The sequence below is a fragment of the Myotis yumanensis genome, unplaced genomic scaffold (genome assembly GCF_028538775.1).
Source record: "Myotis yumanensis isolate MYYU_CA2020_CCGP unplaced genomic scaffold, mMyoYum1.0.hap1 SCAF_3, whole genome shotgun sequence".
Classification (NCBI taxonomy): Eukaryota; Metazoa; Chordata; class Mammalia; order Chiroptera; family Vespertilionidae; genus Myotis; species Myotis yumanensis.
In genome coordinates, this window is record NW_027223754.1 from 151,164,360 (window position 1) to 151,187,948 (window position 23,589).

At 44.3% G+C, this 23,589-nt stretch overlaps 1 protein-coding gene across 4 annotated transcripts in view; it reads right to left on the reverse strand.

The window, feature by feature from the left end:
- Positions 1 to 2,122, reverse strand: part of HMGA2 (high mobility group AT-hook 2) — a 140,747-nt gene extending 138,625 nt beyond the window's left edge. For 3 of the 4 annotated variants that reach the window (XM_070407648.1, XM_070407647.1, XM_070407645.1), the window contains exon 1: positions 710 to 1,704. In XM_070407648.1, coding sequence (XP_070263749.1) covers positions 710 to 820 — 111 coding nt within the window. In that variant the 5' untranslated portion in view covers positions 821 to 1,704. Of the gene's footprint in view, positions 1 to 709; positions 1,705 to 2,049 lie in introns of those variants that run through there. The other variant, XM_070407646.1, reaches the window with a different exon arrangement.
- Positions 2,123 to 23,589: the final 21,467 nt, after the last annotated feature.

Below are 23,589 nucleotides of genomic sequence, written 5' to 3' on the forward strand. Positions count from 1 at the left end.
CCTCTCGGACATTACTTTCCTTCGCGCCCTTGGCCAAACGAGCTAATCCCGTCCCTTGCGGACCCAGACTCTCCGGTAGCCCCTTCCCCGGGACACCTCGGCGGCGCCGCCGCATTTAAAGAGCAGAGAGAGGACCGGGCGGCCCACGCGTTCTTTGTCGGGAGGGCGCGAGTCGCCGGCCACCAAGCACTTGGGGAAGGCGCCAAAGGGGCGGCTGCGGCGACGCAGACCCGGGCCCGCTAGCAGCCCGGGATGGCGGGAGAAAGAGCCCACGAACGGCCCCCGGGACTCCAGCCCCTCCAACTCTGCCCCTCCAGAGCATCCTAGCCCCCCGCACTTCCTTCCCCCGGGGCAAATGTAAGGCGATGAGGAAAGCGTCTGCGAGCCCTGGAAGGTCGGACCCCGGCCGCTTCCAGTCGCCAGGAGCCCCCGCGACACTCCGGGCGGTGCACAATAGCGAAAGTCCGAGGACACGCTGCCCCCGACCCCACCTCCCGCCGCCCGGCCCGGCTCCCCGCCTCCCCGCCCGGAGGGGCGCGGGCGTCCCCGGCTCCGCCGCGCACGGGAGACCGCAGCCCTCCCCCGGCCGGCGGGCAGCGCGTGGCGGCCGCGGCGACTGGACTCGCGCGTTCGAGTGGCCGCGCGTCGCGGGGGCCCGCGCAGAGGGGGCGAAGGTGGGCTGGGGCTCCCACCCCGCCGGGGTACTGACTTGCTGCTGCTTCCTGGGTCGGCCGCGTCCTCTCTTCTGGGGCGCGGGGGCGGCAGGTTGTCCCTGGGCTGAAGTGGACGGCTGCCCGGCGCCTTCCCCGCGTGCGCTCATCCTGCCTCCCGCCGCCTCCGCCGCTACCGCCTCCGCCGCTGCTACCGCCGCTGCAGCCGCTTCGCCTCAGCTGCCCCCAATCGGCCCCGCACCTTTCGGGAGAGTAGCTGATCGGGCTGGAGAAGGCGGCAGAGGGAGCGAACGCCGGCGTGCTGCGAGGGCTGCTGTTTAAGCTGCCGCCGCTGCCACCATCAACACCGGACGTCCAGCGGCTGCCAAAAGAGAGAAGAGGGGAGGAGGAGGAGGAGAGAAGGAGGCGCTGCCGGTGGCGGCGGCAGCGGTGGGTGGGTGCCGGAGGTGGAGGTGGCGGTAGAGGTGAAGGTGGAGGTAGCGAGAGGAGGAGGAAAGCGAGGGAGAAGGAAAAGAGGGCTTGAAGTTGGGAGGCTCCCCTTTCGGTTTGGGAGCAGGAGTAGCGATCACCGGGAGCACTTCGGCAACAGCTTGGAAAGGGAAGAGACTTGGAGTGAATTGTGTCCCTTGAAATGTTAGGCGGGGAAAGAATTCCTCCTCCTCTTCCCCCCCGCTCCGCGCTCGCAGAGCAAGAAAAAGAAAGAGAGAGAAAACAAATCGCGCCTTGGGCCGTCGGAAAGCCAAGGAGGATGGGGAGATTGTGCCGGGACCGGGTCGGGCACTGAGCGCAGAGGAGGGGTGAGAAGCGGGTGGCACCGCGCCTCCTCGGGTGGCGAGAGCCGGCGGCAGCGGCACCGGAGAGTTGGAGGGGGACCGGCTGCTCGCTCCTGCGTCTGCACCAAGTGCGCTCTGCCCAGGCTGGAAGTTTTCTGAGTTCCTGCCCCAGGATTCAAGTGGGATGAGTGTGAGTGTGTGCGTGTGTGTGCGCGCGCGCGCGCGCTTGGGGAGGGGGCGGTGGGATAGGGGTGGGGGTAGTGCCCACCTCTAATAGTGGGCGGATAAAGGGGAGGGGGCTGCGCAGGAGGAAAAGCATGAGGAGGAGGGAGGCCAGGCGGACCGCCGAGCCGAGGCGCCTGGCCGTGGGCCAGAGGCAGCGTTCTAAATACAACTGCCCCGGCGGCGGCGGCGCCCGGGTGCCACCCGGAGCAGCGCTCACGTGCTCCCGCCCCGCGGCGAGGTTAAAGGGACAGGCCGGCGATCCAGAGCCGGCTAGCCGCTGGCCTCGCCCCTCCCGCCGCCCGAGGTCGCCCCTGGGCGGTTGTCCAAGGAAGGCGCGGGAATGTGACTGCCCAAGAGCCATTTAGGGGCTTGGCCTTTACCTGCACCTCCAGGATGCGGAGCCAACACTCTGCCGGAAGAGTTTAGCTGCGCGCGCCGCAGAGTCCTTGGTCCCTGTGAGTGACAAGGAACTGAAGAGGAGTAGGAGCTGGCCCCTGGCAGCCCTGTTCTGCTTGGAAATGCCCTCATCACAGATCGGAGGACCCGACGCGCGCGTGCACACACAAACACACAGATACATGCGTGCACGGAGATACATGTGCACACTTGCACAGGCACATGCATGCATAAACACACGCGTAAACATGTGCGAACTTGCATGCACACATGCACGCAGATGTATATCTGCACATTGGCAGATACATGCACACATGCAAACAAAGTGCACACACGCCCGCCGAGCGCGCCAGTCTCTTCATTGAAATTTTTTCTCCCGGAAAGAGGAGAGGCAACGCGAAGTCTCCCCCCGCCCTACCCGACTGGCGCTACACACGGGGTTCCGACGCTAGCAGGGTGGAGGGTTTACCCCGAGCGAGGACCTCCTCTGCTTCCTAACATCACCATTATGCCAACTGTCCAACTCTCCCTTCATTTTACCCCAACTTCACCTTCTCCTTAGGAACTCCCTTTCTGCTAAGTCCTAATTTTATAGCTTAGTCTGTTTCAGAGTTATGTGAACACCATAATGACCTCAGTCCAGTTTAAAAAGGTGGAGTATATTTTAAAATGTGCCTCTTTATATCCTTGAATAACAACAACAACAAAATAGGTTTAGATTCTCACACATCAAACCTAAAATTATTTTGGATTAATTCCAAAATAAAAACTTTCACCCGAGGAAGAATTCCCCCCCCCCCCCCCGCCCCGCCCCCCAAAAAGTACAAGACCACCGTGGAATAAAAACGCCTACTTTACAGCCCTAGCAGGGAGTTAGGCACCGCCAGGTTCCGCCGAGCCTGTGGAGGAGGTGCGCTTAAATGTCTGCTGCGGCGAGGCGGCGCTGATTGGTCCGCGTTGCCATTTTAAATCCATTTCCAGCTGCCCTTTGCAGAGCTGGGACACTTAGCTGCACGTTGAGTGCCCTGCAGAAACCCAGGGTTTCTCCTGGGTCTGGGAACGCTTAGCTGTGATAGAGAGGGAGAGCCCCCGTCCCTCCGGATGGAGCCCAGCAGCTGACTGGGGAGGGAGGGTCTAACAGGAATCAAAGGTTTTCTGCCAGGGCTTGGCTGAAAGATGGTATCTTCATCAAAGGGTTTGAAATTTCGAGTGCTAACCATTGCAGTGACATGGCCTAACTGCCAAGTTTGCACGCTTTTTTCATGGGATTACATTCGCACCAGGCTGTGCACATTTTACATACACATGCTAAATGGGCTTCTGGGTATGTTTTTGTTTGCTTCCTTTTTGCAGGGACTATAGATACATTTCCGAGAGCCACTGTGAAAGGGATCATTGATTTCAGCCAGCAGCTTTTATACTGGGTACATTATATCCTTGGGGTTTTTTTGTTTGTTTGTTTGATTTTTTTTTTTAATATTCACAAAGGCCTGCAAGGAGGGGGATTCCAAAATGTTATTGTTTTTTTATTATTAATCCTTGACTAAGAAAAGCACTGAAGAATTGGGGTTGGGACGACTGTCCAGCCACTTGTTTTCAGGCTCTTGTCACTTAGCTATCAGACTGTTTGATCCCTTTTGAATTTGTAACAAGAATAGGGGGGAAATATTGCATCCAGTTTTGTCTAAATAGTTTTCTATTTAATTTTTTCAGGTTTCTGTGTATTTTCTGTAAGGAAGATATTCAAATTTGTTTTCATCTTTTAAGTTTTATATATCTTAAGTTAAATGGTTATATTTTCATTTAAAGAATGGATTTATTTTATTTTATTTTATTTTTTTACATTTGAGGTTTTGGTTTTTTTCCAGTTTAAGTTGTTCAGTTGTTCACTTCCACTTCTGTATCTCAACATATTTCAGGGCTAAACTCTTATTTCTAATTTGAAAACTTTGCAGGTGGTTTTTATCCACATAAAACTATTTTTTTTTTCTTTTTCTGCACTTACTATCAAACTGAACAGTTAGCACCTTGGTTGTGTATGTTAAAGATTTCTTATTATCTGCAATACATGATTTAGTGTTTAGATTGGGTCTCCTCATTAGTGGGTGGTAAATTGAGCTCAGTGGACTCCTAACATCATTTAGAAACAATAAATTGAATGCAGTAGATAATATCACATGTAGAAGTTCTGTTTTACATGTGTGTGTAAAAATTGTATTCAGATGCTTTTTTTCACCTTTTTACACTTTGGAAATTGGGATGCATCTTAGAGTACAGTGTATCTTAGCACTGTGTTATCACTTACTGGACAGTCTCTTTTCCATTTTAGTGGTATATGTAATACTGATGTATTTTATAATCAACAGCACCATGAATCAGAGAAATACATGTATGTGAAGTATATTTCTTAGTGTGGATTGTAGTGTAACATGTATCAGTGACACTGAATTAGATAGTTGTGAGACCTGGGTTCCTCATGACTTCACTAAACCAGCTCTGCAGGCTTTGGTCAATCATTTATCCTCTCTGTATCTCCAAGTCCTCATCTCTAAAAGGCAAGGTCAGTATAATCTGAAGGTTCTTCCAGTTCTAATAGCCTTTAAAACATGTATATACTACCTTGTTCTCTGTGTCCTGTTTATATGTAAACTAGTGGCCCGGTGCATGAAATTCATGCATGGGGGGGGGGGGGGGGTGTCCCTCAGTCCAGCCTGCACCCTCTCCAATCTGGGACCCCTCGGGGGATATCCAACTGCTGATTTAGGCCCATAAACCGGCAGTCGGACATCCCTCTCACAATCCGGGACTGCTGGCTCCTAACTGCTCACCTGCCTGCCTGCCTGCCTGCCTGATCACCCCTAACCACTCTGCCTGCCGGCCTGCTTGCCCCCAACTGCCCCCCCCCCCCGCCAGCCTGCTCACCCCCAACTGCCCCCCACCAGCCTGCTTTCCCCCAACTGCCCCCCCCTGCTGCCAGCCTGCTTGCCCCCAACTGCCCCCCCACCCCCCGCTGCCAGCCTGATCACCCCCAACTGCCCTCCCCTCCTGGCCTGATCGCCCCTAACCACCTCTGCCTCGGCCCTGCCACCATGGCTTTGTCTAGAAGGATGACCAAAAGGTCTCCTGGAAGGTCTCCCGGTCTAATTAGCATATTACCCTTTTATTAGTATAGATTGCACATAAGTTCCATTGAAATAGGTAGTTAGGTAGTATTTCTAATGCCATTCATAATAGACTTTTGGTACTTACTAATTGATTGCTATGACAAAGTTACTCTTACTAAGTTACCATTTTACAAATGTTCCACAGGATGAGAAAAGCATTACATATGTTAAAATATCCTCAAAATTAATTGGACTAAAGGAAGATGTATCTGTGATGAAGTGTTTGAAGTTCTCACACTACAATTTATTACATTATATTTATACATAAATATATTCAAAATTAAAGAATAATTTAAGAATTCTCTCAGATTAAAATTGATTGAATTAATCTTGGATGGATGTGTTTTATATGTAATTAAACAGGTTTATTATAACCAGATTTTTGAAAGTGAATCTATATAAGGCCATAGAAAAACTATAACTAACATTTATGGAACAATGCATAGCACATACAAAAATACATGTGTGAATGTATAGTAGATAGAAGCTCAGTATAGTATAAGGTAAATATATATTTCTGAAAAATATTTCCAGTGTTTTAACATGAACTCACTTGTACTGCTCAAGCTCACAGTTTTAGAGATTGTGTCTTTTAAATATGCTTAGTATTTAATGAGCTGTAGGCGAGATCATCTCTAAGAGCTTTCCTACAGTATCACCAAGAAAGAATATATGCTGTCAAGTTAACATGTTGATGGTTGGTAATGAGAGAGGTGTGGTGAATAAGCTTTCTTGTCCCACAGACAGAAGATCACCAAACAAAATGAATTTGTCCACTCACTTATTCAACAAAGAGAGATTGAGTTGGTTTTGCAGTAATCTCACCTATTTTTCTCTCAGGACTCAGGAATGTAATTCATTCAGAACTGGAAAGAATCTCTTTTGAAACAGTGAGGTAATCATTTAAAATCTATTTACCTCTTAGGTTAAACCTTTAATCTACTCTTACAAATATTTATTCTCCTCTATCCAATCCATAGTTCATTCAGCAAATATTTATTGAGTACCCACAATGTGCTAGAATTCACAGAACATTCTTCTGGATGAAAGTCATGGAAGCAGAACCGAAGTGGAATGATTTCATTTCTGTCTCGCATCTGTTGACATTATACTGTCAGCCCCAAACAACCTTGGTCTAACATACTATCAAGCAGCTTTGAAGAGCAGGAGGAACATGGGCTTTTAAATCAGATTTAGGGATGGAAGGGGTGGTAGGCAGAATGGCCCCTAAAATTTCCTGCCCAGCTGGTGTACCTGATGTGCATATTCCCTGGGACTACATCATATAATGGATTTTACTCCTGTCGTTAGGCTATGTTTCAGTTGACCTTAAGATAAGAAAATTACCCAGGTGAGCTTGACCTAATCCTATGTATACTTTTAAAGCAAAGAGTTTTCTGTAGTGGGTTTTAGGGGAAGAAGTTAAAGATTCGGAGCTCAAGAGGATTTGATTCACCATTATTGGTGTGAAGACAGAGAGGAGTCATGGCAAAGGATGTGGGCAGCCTATAGGAGCTGAAGGAAGTCCCAGGCAACAGCCTGCAAAGAAACAGGGACCTCCATTTTAGAACCACAGGAACTGAATTCTGCTGACAAAAATAAGCTTGAAAGTGGAGTCTCCAGAAGAACACTCAGCTGGGGCAACACCTTGATTTCGGCCTCACGATACCCCAGCTGAGGCCCCAGCCATGCCATACTCTGAATCACAAACCTGTGAGCTAATAAATGGATATTTTAATGGTATTTAAGTCATTAAGTTTGTGGTAATTTTGTTATACAGTAATAGAAAACTGATACAAGAGGGATCTGGTCAATAAAGTTCCCCTCCTTTCTCCATCTAATGGACTGCTTCCAAAAAACAACTTACACATATCATTTTTCTGGAGATGTCCCAAGTGGTTGCACCACACCCACCTACCAAGCCACTCACTGAGTCTCTTTGGGCTCGTAGTGAAGCAATGGCCAGCATGAAAACACGTCACCTTGCAATGCTTTCCACCTTTCCTCTGTCCTTCTCTCCCTTTCTCTTCTCGATCTATCATTTATCTATCTATCTATCTATCTATCTATCTATCTATCTATCTATCACCTATTTATCTGTCACCTATCATCTGCCTCTACCTATCTCAATACCTTAGAATTCCTTAAGCCACCATGCTGGAAACACATAGGAAGAGGTCACACATTCAGATAATTTCGGGTCCCCCAAATCCCTACCTCTAAACCACCCCCAAGCTGATGCGAAGGGGATCAGAGTGGAGAGACTCTTGCTAAACCCTGCCCTAATTACAGATTTATGAGTAAAATCCATCTCTCTCTCTCTCTCTCTCTCTCTCTCTCTCTCTCTCTCCTTTTACCTCAGTCAAATTAGTAACTCAAATGGGTGCTTTGATTCACTAGAAACCACTCTTACCTGGGATTCACTCCAGATCCTCATTCTCTTTCCACTTCAAATGATCACCAAGTCCTTCCACTTCTGCCTTCTATTTCTTGAATCTGTCTGCTCTCCACCTCCACTGTCACTGCTTTAGAGCTCTCTCCATTTCTCATTTAGATAACTGCAATGTCTTTCTTCCTAGTTTCCTAGCCTTCAATCTTACATTTAAAAAACCCATTCTCTACAATGCTTCTAGAAGAATCTCTCTTTTTAAAATCAGTTATCTTGCCCTAACCGGTTTGGTTCAGTGGATAGAGCGTTGGCCTGTGGATTGAAAGGTCCCAGGTTCGATTCCGGTCAAGGGCATGTACCTTGGTTGCAGGGCACATCCCCAGTGAGAGGTGTGCTGGAGGCAGCTGATCGATGTTTCTAACTCTCTATCCCTCTCCCTTCCTCTCTGTCGAAAATCAATAAAATATATTAAAATCAGTTATCTTTATTATCCTTTTTTCTTATAAAAATGTAATATAAAATACATTGTAACCTGTCTGAAATGGCTTAGATGTTTCCCCCCTCCTCCCCCCCTCCCTCCCTCCCTTCTCCCTCCTTTCCTCTCTCTAAGCATGTCTATTTTTGTGTAAAAAATGCCTCATGAATATTTTTTCAGGTCAGTGAATATTCTAGTGTTCCATTGTTTCCTATGGCATATATCTAGATAGATGATAGATAGATAGATAGATAGATAGATATAGATATAGATATAGATATAGATATAGATATAGATAAGAACACCTGGAATTAAGTAAGCATTTGATAAAAATTTTTATGACATCCTTGTGAAAAGATGAAGAAATATAGCTTGGATGTTATGCATTCCATTCTGCTGACATTAACTTCAAAGGTGGTCTCTTCTATCAGGATCTTGGCATAATTTTCTAATTTTCAGGTATCCTAAAGGTAGAAGGGATAGCTTACTCTATTGATGCCCAAATTAAGATTTAAAAAGATCTTATGCTATACTGCAATTTAAAAAGATGAGTATGAGGTATGTAATTAGTTTTATAAGAGGGGAGGAAATCAGCTATACCAGTATCAGGTGGAAAAGTGACTTAAAAATAAGTCCTAGTATTACATATAAGATTAAGAAGCAGATACAAATATCAAGTCATTGTGTTGCACACCTGAAACTAATACAATGTTATATGTCAACTATGCCTCAATTTTTTAAAAATTTAGCAAAAGAAAAAAAATACACCTAAGAAGTGATATTGCTAGGTTTATACCTAATATCCATTCTGCCCTTCTAATTTAATAAAAGAACACCTACAGTGTTGAGTATGGCAATATGCCCAACTGTAAAACTACATTTTCCAGCCTCCCTTCTAGAGTGGGGTACTCAATGAAGTATAAGCAAGTCTTTGAAAAGTTCTTCTGGGAAAGTACTATCTATGCTCCATTATATTTGCTTTGCTTCTTTGTCAAAAATCAGCTATATTTGTGTGGGTCTGTTTCTATGCTCTTTGTTCTGTTCCATTGAGGTATCTATTCTTTTGTGAATATCATACTGTTTTGATTGCTGTAGCTTTATAGTAACTCTTAAAGTTGCTTAGTGTTAGTTCTCTGACTTTGTACTCTTCATTCGATATTGAGTTGGTTATTCTGGGTCTTTTGCTTCCCCGTGTAAACTTTAGAACAAGAGTGTTAATATCCACAAAATAACTTGCTGTGATTTTGATAAGTATTATGTAAAATCTATAGACCAAGTTAAAAACACTAGCATCTTTACTATATTGAGTCTTCCCAATTCATGAACATAGAATACCTCTTCATTTATGTACTTCTTTGATATCTTTCATCAGAGTTTTATAGTTTTCTTCATGTAGATCTTGTACATATTTTGTTAGATTTATACCTAAGTATTTCATTTTGGGGTGTGCTAATATAAATAGTAAAGAGTTTTAGTTTCAAATTCCACTTGTTCATTGCTGGTATATAGGAAAGTGATTAACTTTTATATATTAACCTTATATCTGCAATCTTGCTGTAATCACTTATTAGTTCCAGGAGTGTTTTGATCAATTGTTTTGAATTTTCTACATAGATAATCATGTCATATGTAAAGACAGATTTTTTATTCTTCCCAATGTGTATACTTTTTATTTCCTTTTCTTGTCTTATTACATAACAATTACAGCTCAGGCTTTCTTACCCCAGTGTTGATTCTGCAGTGATTTCAGCTCTGCAATGTTGCAATTCTCTGTACTCACCTGTCTCTCCAATCTTTGAGGCAGCTGTTTGTGCTGTGGTTTCCCTTCTCTTTTGCATCCCAGAAGACTTCTTTTTCAGCTTTGTCCTTATAATAGAGTGGCAACTTATAAGCTCCTTATGTGCCAGACTAGATACTTGCAGTAACTGTAACAGGCTTTTAAATACCCAAAATAAAGGAAATCATATCACTCTATTGTGCCCTTATCAATATACATCAGGAAAATTATTTTCAGTTCTAAGGCATCATGTTTTAAGAGGAATTTTGACAAATAACATGTGACCAAAGTGGGTGTTTCAAACATATTCTATGAAGACCATTGAAAGGAAAGGGGATTTTAGCCTAAAGAGAGATTTGTGGCAATATGATCACCATCAGAGTACTGCCATTTTGAGGAGGAAGTGCATTTGGATATATTCTTCATTGATTCAAGTAAGAGAATGATGAGTAGCCAGATTGCAGCCAAATATAAGATAGAACATTCCAAAGTTAGGGTTGTTTAAAAACATACTGTATAATTGTATTATGTAGTGAGTAAATTTCCAGTTAGTGATGTTTAAGCAGAGACTTAGCCACTAAACAGAGGGACATTGTGGGGATGTTTGGAGTGGGAGGTGAGATTAGAGAAATTGTTCTCACTCTTTTTAAAAAATATATATTTTATTGATTTTTTTTACAGAGAGGAAGGGAGAAGGATAGAGAGCTAGAAACATCGATGAGAGAGAAACATTGATCAGCTGCCTCTTGCACACCCCCCACTGGGGATGTGCCCACAACTAAGGTACATGCCCTTGACTGAAATCGAACCTGGGACCCTTCAGTCTGCAGGCCAACGCTCTGTCCACTGAGCCAAACAGGTTAGGGCTGTTCTCACTCTTTTTAAAGACTGGAAGCCTTTCTTCCAGTGAAAGCCTCCTGAGGACTTCTCAATCTATACCCACTCCTGGAAAGACCCTTTAGAGCTTCTCAGAATAGAGCTTAAAAAGACCAGATTAGAAGATAACTCTATAACTCTGATTCCAAGTTGGAGATAGCCTCAGTTACAAATGAGTATTTGCCCATATGTTAATTTTTTTCTTTGATACCCCCCAAAAAATATTGAAAGAAAACCAGGTTTATCACCTGGAAACTTTTAAATAAAAATAAAATTCCCTATCATATATATATATATCTGAGAGGTGAATGACGATTGCATATTTTAAATGCATTATTACCAATGGGAAATTTTAGTCTGTGCCATAATTTTCATAATTTTTTGCAAATCATACTTTGTGATAAATCAGCAACTGGTATCTACTATAATACAATAAGAAGCAGCAATAAGTAGCAATGAAAGTAATAAAAAAAAATGATAGAACGGCCATTTGGTACAAAGCCTTGTTTTCAGGTGTTTTTTGGGAAAGAGGTAAAGTTCAGGGAAGAACCCAAAGGAGAGGGAGAAAAACAAAAACAAACCAGACCTGGGTGTGGGTTCAGACTTCAAAGAATTTACAAACTGGCCAGAGTTACATGTACATAAGTCACTATAATTTAAAGCAGAGAAAGATAATCACTCTCAAGTATGTGCTGAGTGAGTTCAAGGAGAGAAGAGATTTCCATGGTGTGGGGATTAGGGAGGCTACTCGGGAGCAGTGGTGTGTGAGAGGGCCCTGAAGGACAGCTAGACATGGAGGTGGGAGGAAAGGGATTTCAGGCAAAGGGATTATGAGAAAAGTTGCTGAAATGCAAACGCATATACCAAGAAAGGTTTCACTACATTAGTCAGATGCCAGCTGGAAACAATTCACTGCAGATGGTTCTCGCGAAGGCACTTTACTGAGAGGACCACGCGTAGATATTGGCCAGAGTCATAGGAACAAACAAGGAACGTTGAGGCATCCAGACACTAGCAACACTGGAGAGCCATTCAACACTCTAGGGATGAAGGGGCAAGCAGAGGAATTTGTGTTAAAGACCCTAGTGAGAGCCCTGGAGGAGGGGTGACCTGGTAGGAGCTGAGGTCAGGGAGGTGTGTGACCACTGCCAGAGAAGAGGCACCAAAGCAGGAAGTAGGTTGGAAGAAAAGGCCTGACTTCTCTCCTGCTCTGCTTTCTTAAGCCAGTGCATCCCATTGGCCAAACTCAACAAGGCAACAAGCAAGGGATCCTGGGAGACTTAAACCACCAGCATCAGCCTCCAGGTAGGGCACAGGACAGGGCAGAGAAGGACAAAGAATCACCATGAGATGAAAGATTAGAAGTTTACATCAGACTTTGGAACATCTTAATTACCAAATTAAAACATTTCTAAATTATCTGATAGTTAATGTAGAGACACTGATCCATTATTAATAAGAGCACGATGTAACAAAGATTCCAGAAGTGGTCAAGTCTCGTAGAGCAGAACTCCAGGTTGTTATCAGTGTTCCCATTTCTTCTTCCATTTTGTACCCCAGTTCTGCGCATGTGGCTTTCATCTATGTGGCCACCTCATGGCTAAAATATGCCCACTCCACATCTCATCTCATCTCATCTCCCTTCTAGACAACAGTAAGAAGAAGAAAATGACAAAGAAACCAAACTTTTCCAGAAATCCACAGCAGATTTTCACCACAGGGCCAACCTCACTTGCAAAAGGAGGCCTGGAAAAAGCACACTGCTACTCTGAATAAAATTAGGTTGTTTTTGTTTTGTTTAAGAAAGAAGAGGAAAATATTATTGGGTAGAAGCTAGCAGCATTTGATTTAAAAAGAAATAAGCTTGATGGGTGAAAGCACTCTAATATTTTTAGTTTTTAGTAATTTTATATTTGTGTGTTGTTGTCCAGATGGAGAAGTTGGGAGGAGGAGTTATTTAAAGATGAAGAGGATTGCTGAGATTTGACACATACTGAATTTGGAGTGATAATGGCTAAGCCATGATGGAAAACAGGAAAGAAGATAGAACTGGAGAAAAAGGGTTGAGTAATAAAATAGATTGGATTATTGTTTCCAACTCTCTACTTTCATAGTTAAGAAAATTATGCACTCATGCTCTTTGCCACTGTAAGCCAAGTTCACTTACCAGGTCCACTGAAGCTGGGTTTGGTGATATGAATTTTTTGGACAATGGTTTGAGAGCAGAAATGACATGTGCCAGTTTTAGGCTAGAATATTTCTGTTTCAGGTTCTGCTAGTAAGCTTACTTATGAAAAGAATACTCCCTGGTCCTAGGATAAATATTCGTAAAATAAATCAGGACCAATGCCCAACCAAGCCCATAGAGCCATACTCAATGTGCAAACCCATGAGGGAGAATAGATGCTTGTGGTTGAAACCACTGAAGTTTGAGGAGGTTTTGTGATGCAATGCTATTGTAGCAGAAACCTAATTAATACAGCTGGTCATTCTCAAAGACACAAGAAAATATGGCAACTACTTCACCCCCACTAAGATGACTATGATCAAAGGCAGCTAAAAGTAGTTTTGGCAAGGACATGGAGAAATTTGAACACTCATATATTGCTGGTGGTAATGTAAAATGGGACAGCCTCTTTGGAAAATAGTCTAGCAGTTCCTCAAAAGGATTTTCTGTATGACCCTGTAATATCACTCCTAGATTACCAAGAGAAATGAAAACATTGGTAACTGATGCATGAATGTGGATAGCAGCATTATTCACAATAGCCAACGAGGGAAGACAACACAAATGGCCATCAACTGGTGAATGGATAAACTAAATGTGGAATATTACTCAGCAATAAAAAGGAATGATGCACTGACACATGCTACAAACATGGTTAAATCTTAAAAACATTATGTGAACCGAAAGAAGCTAGACCAAAAAAGTCACATATTGTATGATTTCATTTGCATAAAACTTCCAGAATAGGTAAATCTAAAGAGACAAAAAATAGATTTATGGTTTGCAGAGGATGGGAGGAGGGAAGAGGCATGACTATAAATGGGTAAGGGACTTCGTTTTTAGTGTGATAACAATGATCTTAAATTGGTGTGGTGATGGTTTCACAGCCCTTTCAATATAAGAACCACTGGATTGTGTACTGTAAATGAATAAATTGTATGGTCTGGTTTAACACAAAGAACAAAGGAAAAAGCCACTAAGCTGCCAATTAGACACATGCTGTGAGCTGGGAGTGAGAAACCACTCTCTCACCTGATGTGACTGTGACAAATGGCATATGTGATTGCAAAATCTGGCTGGGGTTCGCAGATACCATCTTTGTCAGACAGAGCTTTTCTCTATGTGGTACTTGCCTCGGTAGGAGAAAGGCATATAGATACTCATGGCTTCATTAGCACCATTATCTAACCCAGTGGTTTTCAAAGTCTTGTACTAACTATTTCCTTTAATTATGCACACAAGCCATACTTGAATAAAATTTAATTGTAGAACAATCAAACAGCTCAGAAATGTTTGAAGTGAAACATGGAAGTGTGAAAGTCTTTCTTTACCAGCTTATTAACTCTACATATTCTCCTTCCCAGAGGTAACCACTGGAAACAGCTGATGGATAGCATTCTAATTTTTTTATTCAAAGTATTTGCATAAATACATGGGCAAATATACAGCCCTGTTTTGCACAAATTGGACTATACTATGCAGATGTCCTGAAACCTGCTATTAAAAAACTTAACATGTCCTGGAGATTTTTCTATGCATTTTTATCACCTATACAGTATTATCATATTATCATAATATGGTTATACCTGTGCCGAGCCAGCTCAGCCAAGGGATTGAAAGCCTGAGGGAGGGCAGCCACAGGATGAAGAAATGACAGACAGAGAGAATAAGCTGGCTGAGGCCACAGAGAGAGATCCAGAGGCAACCTGAGCCTTTATTTTATAGCCAGAGGTAAACAAGGTAGTGGTCACCATAGTTACAATGTTCTTGTGAGTTTCACTTGTTTTGGCAGCACTTGCTGCACCTCCCACAGCCCATTAGCTACCTAGGAAGGATCTAGGGAGCGTCATAAGGTCAAGCCTAATTATGCTAAGAGGACTGTGTCCTCTACGCTGGGACTTGTTTGTGGCTTTGCCAACAGGTCAGTCTGAGGCTTAACCCTATAGCCGCGCCCTACAATACCGTAGCTTGATTGTCCATATCCCTGTTGAAGAACGTTAGATTGTTCCCAATTTACTGATACTACAAAACAATCATAAAGTAGCTCTTGATATAGCCAATTTTTAGCATGTGTACAGTATATCTGCGGGATAGTTTCTAAAAGTTACATTTCTGAGTTGAAGAGAATACACATCCTAAATATAGGTCATTGTTTGCTTGTTTGTTTTATCAGTAGAAACCATTTCCAAATTAACCTTTACATGGAAGCCCAATATATAGAAAGTGGAGAGGAAAGGCATGGATCTGGGGCAGGCAAGCAGAGCCCTGGAGCTCCAGCCCCTCAGCTTCACTCTCAACCTCTGCCTTCTCCACCCCAAGGCACCTTCATGGAGCCCGAGGTTCCAGTGTTCAAGTTGGAAACCATTGTTTTAATCAACCCAATTCACATGTTATATTTTAGAATGTAAGGATGGACTTTCAAGCAGGGTTGACATAGCAAATTAATCCCAAATCAAAGAATTTTAGCTACTTTCGTGTTTAAATCAACCAATTGGACCACTGTCAACCGGGATGGCTCAGGAAAGCAGTGGCTGCTCCAGAGCTTCTAGAGAGGGGGGCTGGGCAGGCAGCCGTTTGCAAGAAGGGGCCAGATCCTGCGACTGCATTCACATAGCTTTCTGCCCTACTAAGGTGGCTTGGGGAGCTGAGGGTGATGGTGGGAGGCACAACAAAGCATCCGTCTTCAAGCTACCACTTGGCCGGACCATGTCATAAATGTTTCATAAATCAAAACTAGATGTCAGGATAACAGAGTCATTCAGATGCTAGATTTTATACATCTTTCTTACCTATGTGTTAAAATCCATCCTTAGAAATATGAACTTTTAGAATGCTTATATTGCTGTTAGCTAAAGGGATACATCTGGATAGCAATTGTCTTTTACACTCCAACACAAAACAGAAGGGGATATTACCAAACTCTAGTGAAATCTTTAAAAAATCTAATTCAAGAGCATAAAATACCTCCGTGGCAACTTTTTTCAAAGAGACCAACATTATTTAGCTTGGAAATCATCTTGAAGATATACAACTTACAGTTCCCAATTCTATTTTATAGGAAAAGAAAACAGTAAAGCTAGTTAAAATCTCATAGTTGAGGCATTCACTATTTAAAGCTAAAGTCTGGCCAATAGTTAAGGAAATAAAACCCCCAAACATTTAAAGGCATCTTATTCCCATTCCCATTTCTTGCCACAACCATTCATTCATTCATTCATTCTTCCTTGAAAGCAGAAGCTGCTTTCTATCTTTATATCCTTTGGGACTTGCATACAATTCAATAAATCTTTGATAAATGAAAGAAAGCAATGAATGATAGCCACCAAATCTGAAAAGACAGCATATGTAATTTAATTAAACATTGTGGCTCATAATGGCAATTCTTTAAAAAGAGACAAATTTTTTTTTCTTTTAATATATTTTTTATTGATTTTTTAGGAAGGGAGAGGGATAGAGAGTTAGAAATATTGATGAGAGAGAAACATGGATCAGCTGCCTCCTGCACACCCCCTACTGGCGACGTGCCTGCAACCAAGGTACATGCCCTTGACTGGAATCGTACCTGGGACCCTTCAGTCCGCAGGCCAATGCTTTATCCACTGAGCCAAATCAGTCAGGGCGAGGCAAATCTTTTAAAAATCAAACCAGTTCTTTAAAATTAGGGATATGTGTACATATTCCTTATAAAATTCTCAAACACTACAGGTAGATATAAAATGGGAAGAATCTCCCCACCCCACTTCCTGAACTGTAGCTCTAATTCCATTTCCAGTGGTAATTTCTGTTAACAATTTCTTGTTAATTCTAAATGTGTTTTTTTAATCCTTACCCAAGGATATGTTTATTGATTTTTAGAGAGAAGCAGGGGATGAGAGAGAGAGAGAGAGAGAGAGAGAGAGAGAGAGAAAGAAAGAATTCTATCAATTAATTGGTTACCTCTGGTATGCACCTGATGGGATTGAACTTGAAACCTTAGGCATGTGTCCTGACCAGGAATCAAATCCACAACCTTTTGGTGCACAGGATGAAGTTCCAACCAACTGAGCCACGCAGCCAGGGCAATTCTAAATGTCTTTTAAGCAGTTGTGAGTCTATGTACAGTGAACACCTCTTATTCTTTTTGGCCACACAAGATCAGCACCCTGCTCTTGGTTTTGGGAATTCCCACATAATATGTAATGGGGCACTTCTTGCCTCTTAATATAGAAGCCAAAAATGGCAGGTATTCCTTTTACTGGTCCCTCTTGGAGCAGAGGTATAAACACACAACCTAGCCTCCATCACGTAGCCCCCTAGCCTTTAGGAGATAGAGACTCAAAGAACAGGTAACACCTGGAATCCATGCTGGGGAAGGCAGAAGCAATGGCTGCAGTCAGCAGCTGGAAGCAGCAGTGGGTTCGTGGAGCTGTCAGGGCAGCAGCATCAAGATTTCCCAGGCAGCTGTGTGGTGTGGTCTGGAGCACAGTCACTGGCCACATAGTGCAGAACTGGTTGTCCCAAAGCAGTGCATTGTGTCTGCACATGGCCCAGATCTCACTGGATCCCTCTCCATTGTTTTGCGTGCCTCTCCTCACCAGCATCTCAAGGTGCTTTCACTTCCAAAAACAATCAGTACCCCTTTATCCTTGGGGGACATGGTCCAAGACCTGCAGTAGATGTCTGAAACCTCAGATAGTACTGAAACCGATACATACTACATGCTTTTTCCTGTAGAGTCATACGTAGGATAAAGTTTAATGTATACATTTGGCACAGTTAAGAGAGTAACAACAATCTACACTAATAAAAGAGAAAAATAGTAATTGGCGTACGACCGCTACCCTTCCGATTGGCTAATCAGCATATCCTTATGCAAATTAACTGTCAGCCAAGATGGCGGCCGGCAGCCAGGCAGCTGGAAGCGAACGTGAGGCTTCCTTGCTCCCGTGACTGCAGATTCCAACGTTCCCCGCCTGACTTGCCGGACTCTGAGCTGGCAGTTTGAAACATTCTAACAAATATAGCCGGCTGGGATCTCAGAGCTGAAGTTATACATTGTTTCGATTATAGAACGGCAAACAAACCAGCAGCGGAAGCCTCAGAGCTAGAGCCAGAGCTAAAGCTGGCCCAGAAGAAAAAAAAAAAAGAAAAAAAGGAGCGATTGGAGCTTCAGTCAAAACCGCTAGCCTGAAAGCAGTCCTCAGCCTCTCACCCAGACTGGCCAGGCACCCCAGTGGGGACCCCCACCCTGATCCAGGACACCCTTCAGGGCAAACCAGCCGGCCCCCAGGCCTCTATCCTATATAGTAAAAGGGTAATATGCCTCCCAGCACAGGGATCAGCGGAGCCACGAGGCCTCCTGGCACCAGATCAGCATGACAGGGGGCAGCGCCCAAACCCCCTGATCGCCCTGCGGCTCTGTGTGTGACAGGGTGTGGCGTCCCAACCCCCTGATCGGCCCTGCTCTGTGTGTGACGGGGTAGAGCCATAACCTTCCCATCGGCCCTGCCCTGAGTGTGACAGTGGGGGCGCCCCAACCCCCTGATTGGCCCTGCTCTGTGGGTGACAGGGGGCGGTGCCCTAACTCCCCTATCGGCCCTACTCTGTGCGTGACAGGGGGGAGCTCCCCAAACCCCTGATGGGCCCTGCTCTGTGCGTGATGGGGGGGGGGGCAGTGCCCCAACCCCCTGATTGGCCCTGCTCTGTGAGTGACAGGGGGCAGTGCCCCAACCCCCTGATGGGCCCTGCTCTGTGCATCACAGGGGGTGGCACCGCAACCTCCCCATTGAACCTGCCTTGAGTGTGACAGGGGGCGGTGCCCCAACCCCCCAATCAGCCCTACCCTGAGCGTGACTGAGGGTGGCATCGCAACCTCCCAATCTGCCCTGCTCTGTGCATGACAGGGGGCGGTGCCCCAACTCCCCAATCAGCCCTGCTCTGAGCCCGACCAGGGGCTGCACCTAGGGATTGGGCTTGCCCTCTGCCACTCAGGAGCAGGCCTAAGCCAGCAGGTCATTATCTCCCGAGGGGTCCCAGACTGCGAGAGGGCACAGGCCGGGCTGAGGGACCCCCTCTTTCCCCCCCTCCGAGTGCACAAATTTTTGTGCACCGGGCCTCTAGTAACTAATAATAGAAAATAGCACAGTTATAACATCTATACTAATAAAAGGGTAATATGCTAATTAGACCGGATAGACAGGACATCATTCCGGATGTCCTTCCTGACAAAGCAGGGGCCTGGGTGGTGCTACCTGGGGTCCCAGGTGTCAGCCCAGGTGAAGCTGCCCAGGGTCCCAGGTGCCTGCAGCCGGCCAGAGGGAGGGAAGCCTGGGTTCTGGGTGTGGGGGCCGAGGCGGAGGGAGTTAAGAGCCATCAGACAGGCAGACAAGCAGTTAGGGGTGATCAGGCAGGCAGATGAGCAGTTAGGGGCATCAGGCAGGCAGCAGAGGTGGTTAGGGGCAATCAGGCGAGCATTTAGGGGAGATCAGGTAGGCAGGCAGGTGAGCAGTTAGGAGCCAGTGGTCCCGGATTGCTGAGGGACCCCCCCCCCCCCCTGCACAAATTTCATACACCGGGCCTCTAGTATACTATAATGAGAGTTATGTGAATGTGGCATTCTGAAGTAAAATAGGGTCACTGGAAGACAAGCACTGCCGTACTAGGACAGTAAGTGACTAATGGGTGGGGAAGTCTATGATGTGGCTACAAGGGACAAAGGGATAATTCACACCCTGCATGGGATGGTGCAAGATTTCAACACATTAGTCCGAACGGGCAGGGCTTATGAATTGTTTATTTCTGGAACTTTCCATTTAATATTTTTTGGGCCGTGGAAGTGAAACCTCGGGACCACTGTGTATATATTTTTTCTTGGTAGCTGTCCATGGGCTCCTGGAGCTAGGTTTTGATAAAATGCATGGAGATCCAGAAGCCCTGGGACTTTGCCTTTGGGGAGCTGCCCTAACCAGTGACGTTGAGGTGCAGAGTGGGAAAGCCCAGCCCCCAGGCCTTATGTTGGGACAACACTGAGGAGTAACTAATGCTACAGAGTTCTCTGTGGATCAGGCTGAAACTACCCTGGGAAACTGCACCCTGGCTGGGCTTCCTCCCCTCCCCTTCCCTGCCTCCCCAGCCCCTTACCAGGTGCTCTGGCTTCATGAGGAACTCACTGTCCTCCAAGTGCCACTTGCCAGCAATCTGACCTAAGACAGCCAGCTTCCTGGAGACTCTGAACCAGTCAAACCCTTTAAAAAAAACACTTTCTGCCTAAATTAGGCTAAATTGGTTTCTCTTGCTTGCAATTCAGTCTAGATACAAGCACATGTATATACACATATATGAAAATACAAGTACACTGCTAGGGCCTGGGTCATATTGTGCAGTAGAGCAAAGAAATGGAAAGAGAGACGATTTCTGTGCCCTGGACAAAGCCTTGTCAGAAGGACTGCTCATTTGTATGACCCAACCTATCTCCTGTTTTGTTTAAGGCAGTGTAGGTCAGGCTTTCTGTGAATTTCACCCTGTAGGTTTGTAATGAAGTTAAATGTGTGATGTCTGTAAAATGCTTAGAATCATGATTATACATGGTATCCTTTAGATTATGGTAGCAAAAACAGTAGGTATAGTCATACATGACACAGAAATCTTTAATTTGCCTTGTTTGTCTCTAATGCTCACAGTAGCTTTTATTCTATTTTCCAGTTCTTTGTTTTATACACTCCTGAGCACCCCCACTACTTGCTCGCCCCACTCCCTTTCCATCTTTCCATCTTCCTGTTCTCCTCCCCGCCCCCCGCCTCGTCGTATCATCTTTCTCTCCTTCTCTCCCTTCCCAGAGCTTAAAGGGGTATGGGATGCAGAGTCTGGAATCAGGAGAGAAGCTCTGGGAGGTACTTTTATGCCTTTTCCAGCTAGATCTATTTTTATCTTGTATTCAAACTAATTTCTTTGTCCGTGATGGTAGAATCAGGCTACTCCAAAGCCTCTGCTGTTAATAAACAAATAATAATCAAAAGTTAAAATTATGCCCGGTTGGTGTGGCTTGGTGGTTGAATGTCAACCTATGATCAAGGAGGTCACAGTTGGATTCTCGGTCAGGGCACATGCCCAGGTTTCCGGCTAGATCCCCAGTGGGGGGCATGCAGGAGGCAGCTAATCAATGATTCTCTCTCATCATGGATGTTTCTATCTCCTTCTCCCTCTCCCTTCCTCTCTCCGAAGTCAATAAAAATACATAATTAAAAAAAAGTTAAAATCATGTCTTACCACACTGTTTGTGAAAGCGTGCAGCTGCTCCCACATTCTCCGAGTAGACATGCAGTAGAAAGGCAGGCTGCTCTTCTTGTTGATTCAACCATTTACCAAGGGGTCTATATTATTTTCTACTTTTTCCCCATATTTTCCTTTTCATACGAATCTTCCCATCAAATATGTATAATGTGCAAGTATTCCTCATGTGTGCAGACGAGTAGTCGTGTAGTACAAGGAGAAACTGCCATGGAAGTGGTCGCATGGCCTCAAGGAATAGGCAATCGCATTTTTAGTGGCTTCGCATCAGAACTTTAGGATAGAATTTCTTTAGTGGTGCAATCTTACTTAGCCTTAACATGTAAGTTTCTCCAAACTCTCATTACCAGGAGACAGCATAAAATTACATTAGTATTGATATGATAAAATATCACTTTATGAACATAATACAGTCTCAATTACTAATCTGACTTCCCTTGGGACATCCAACATCCATAGACATCTTAAATGAGAACATTCCAGTTTAAATTTTAATGCAGATATATAGAATGAGTCAGAAACACTAAGTGCATGTGATTTAAATTTATTTTCCCAAATCATTATTTAAGTTCTTTAATGTTCATCTTGTGACTTTTTATTCACCCATGTATTATTGCCTCCATGTGCAGTAAACAAATAACTATAAAGTGTCTGCTGTGTGCAAAGCACTTTGCTAGGTGATGATAAGGGAGAGAGAAGGGAATGAAAGTGAAAGTCCTTCCCCTAAAAAGCCTATAGATGATTAGGAGCAAGACCCAACATAAAAATAATTTAAAAAATAATGAAGGGATAGTAAATATAGGGCAGGTAGAGAGTAGAAGTACAGGTCAAACCAAGAGAGAAGCAGAAAAGCACGGTGCATATGTGTGACTTAAAACTATTTCGGCTAGAACAGTGTTTGAAAGGGAGAGGTGAAAGGTAGGGGAAGACAGCTGTAGATTGGACGAGACCAGGGAGGGTCTTAAAAGCCAGTCTAAGCATTTCACGGTTGACAAAAGCCGAAAGTTATTTGTAGCGACTCGAAGGATCAAATCTGGGTTTTAGGAATTTAAATCTGTCCGAATTGTACAGAATGGAATGCAAAAGGTTACAAACTAGAGACACTATGATGATGTTGTACCAAATTTTAATTTTCCTTAGATACAGAGTTTTCCTAACATTGGTGCACTACTACCACAACATTTTTGCGTATGTATTGGGGCTGGTGAAGAATGAAGGGATGATGCCTGAAGCCCAAGTCAATTGCTGCAAACCTAGTCATTCCGTGGAACCCAGGAATTCTGAAAGATTGGCTGAGAATGCTCACCACAGGTCTACAGAGAGCAGAGTTTTCACCACTCCTGGGACATTATGGATAGAGATGGCAAATTGGATCCACCATTCTTTTAATTCCATCAAGGTGCACCATATGTTTATAAATCGCTTTTTTGTTATGACCCTAATCAAGGGAGATTTAGTTCTGTAACTGGCCTATTTCTGATTCACTATTGTCTAAGATCTTGCATTCTTTCAAAAGTTGAAACAGAAAACTAGAGTAAATTACACATATCTGCTGCCTAAAGGATTTATATTTTCCTTTTGTTTGTGCTTAAATACCATCATTCTACTCATCTGCTGACTGTTCAATTGCAGGACATAGTGGCATAAAGCCAGATATCCTGTCCTGTGGTTTCCCCTCCCTCACGCCTGAGATTAGAGGGAAAAGGGGGTAGGGGCGTGGAGGGAGAAGAGGAAAAAGGCAGAGGAAGTTCTTCTGTTTTACCAAAGGCCTCATCCAAAAATAAAAGAAAACTATGTTAGTGTAAATACCACTACAAAGAAAACTTCTCATTAGCCAGAAGCTTTCAGTGTTGTACCTGGCACCGGTTCACTTGTTCTCCACAATGAGATATAGAGACTGCATGGCTTTCAACAGCACATTGAAGTGCTTTGTGATGGCACTAAATCTCAGCCTAATGTGCTGACGGAACTGGCCCACCTGCCTTGTTACCCAGGGCTGGGTCTGAGTTAAAGTGTGTGATGACTTGCTGCTGCTCTCAAGAGGCTGGGCTGCTGGCCTCCCTCCCCAGTGTCCCCCCTGGGGGTCCTCTATTTTATATTGCCAACTGTGTCTATTCATTTACCTTTCTGTAGTCAACTAAGAAGATAGTCAAGATTTAACAACATATTCAAATATAATCCTTTATGATCATTGCCAAGAGAGTAATCTGATTTTAATAAGTAAGGTGACATATTCCACATTCCATAGAAGAATAGGGATCTTCCTCTTCCCTCCTCTCTGTTTTCCTTCTTTCTTTCATCACCCTGTGCTTCTTTCCTTCCCCTCCTTCCTCCCTTTCTTCTCACTTCCT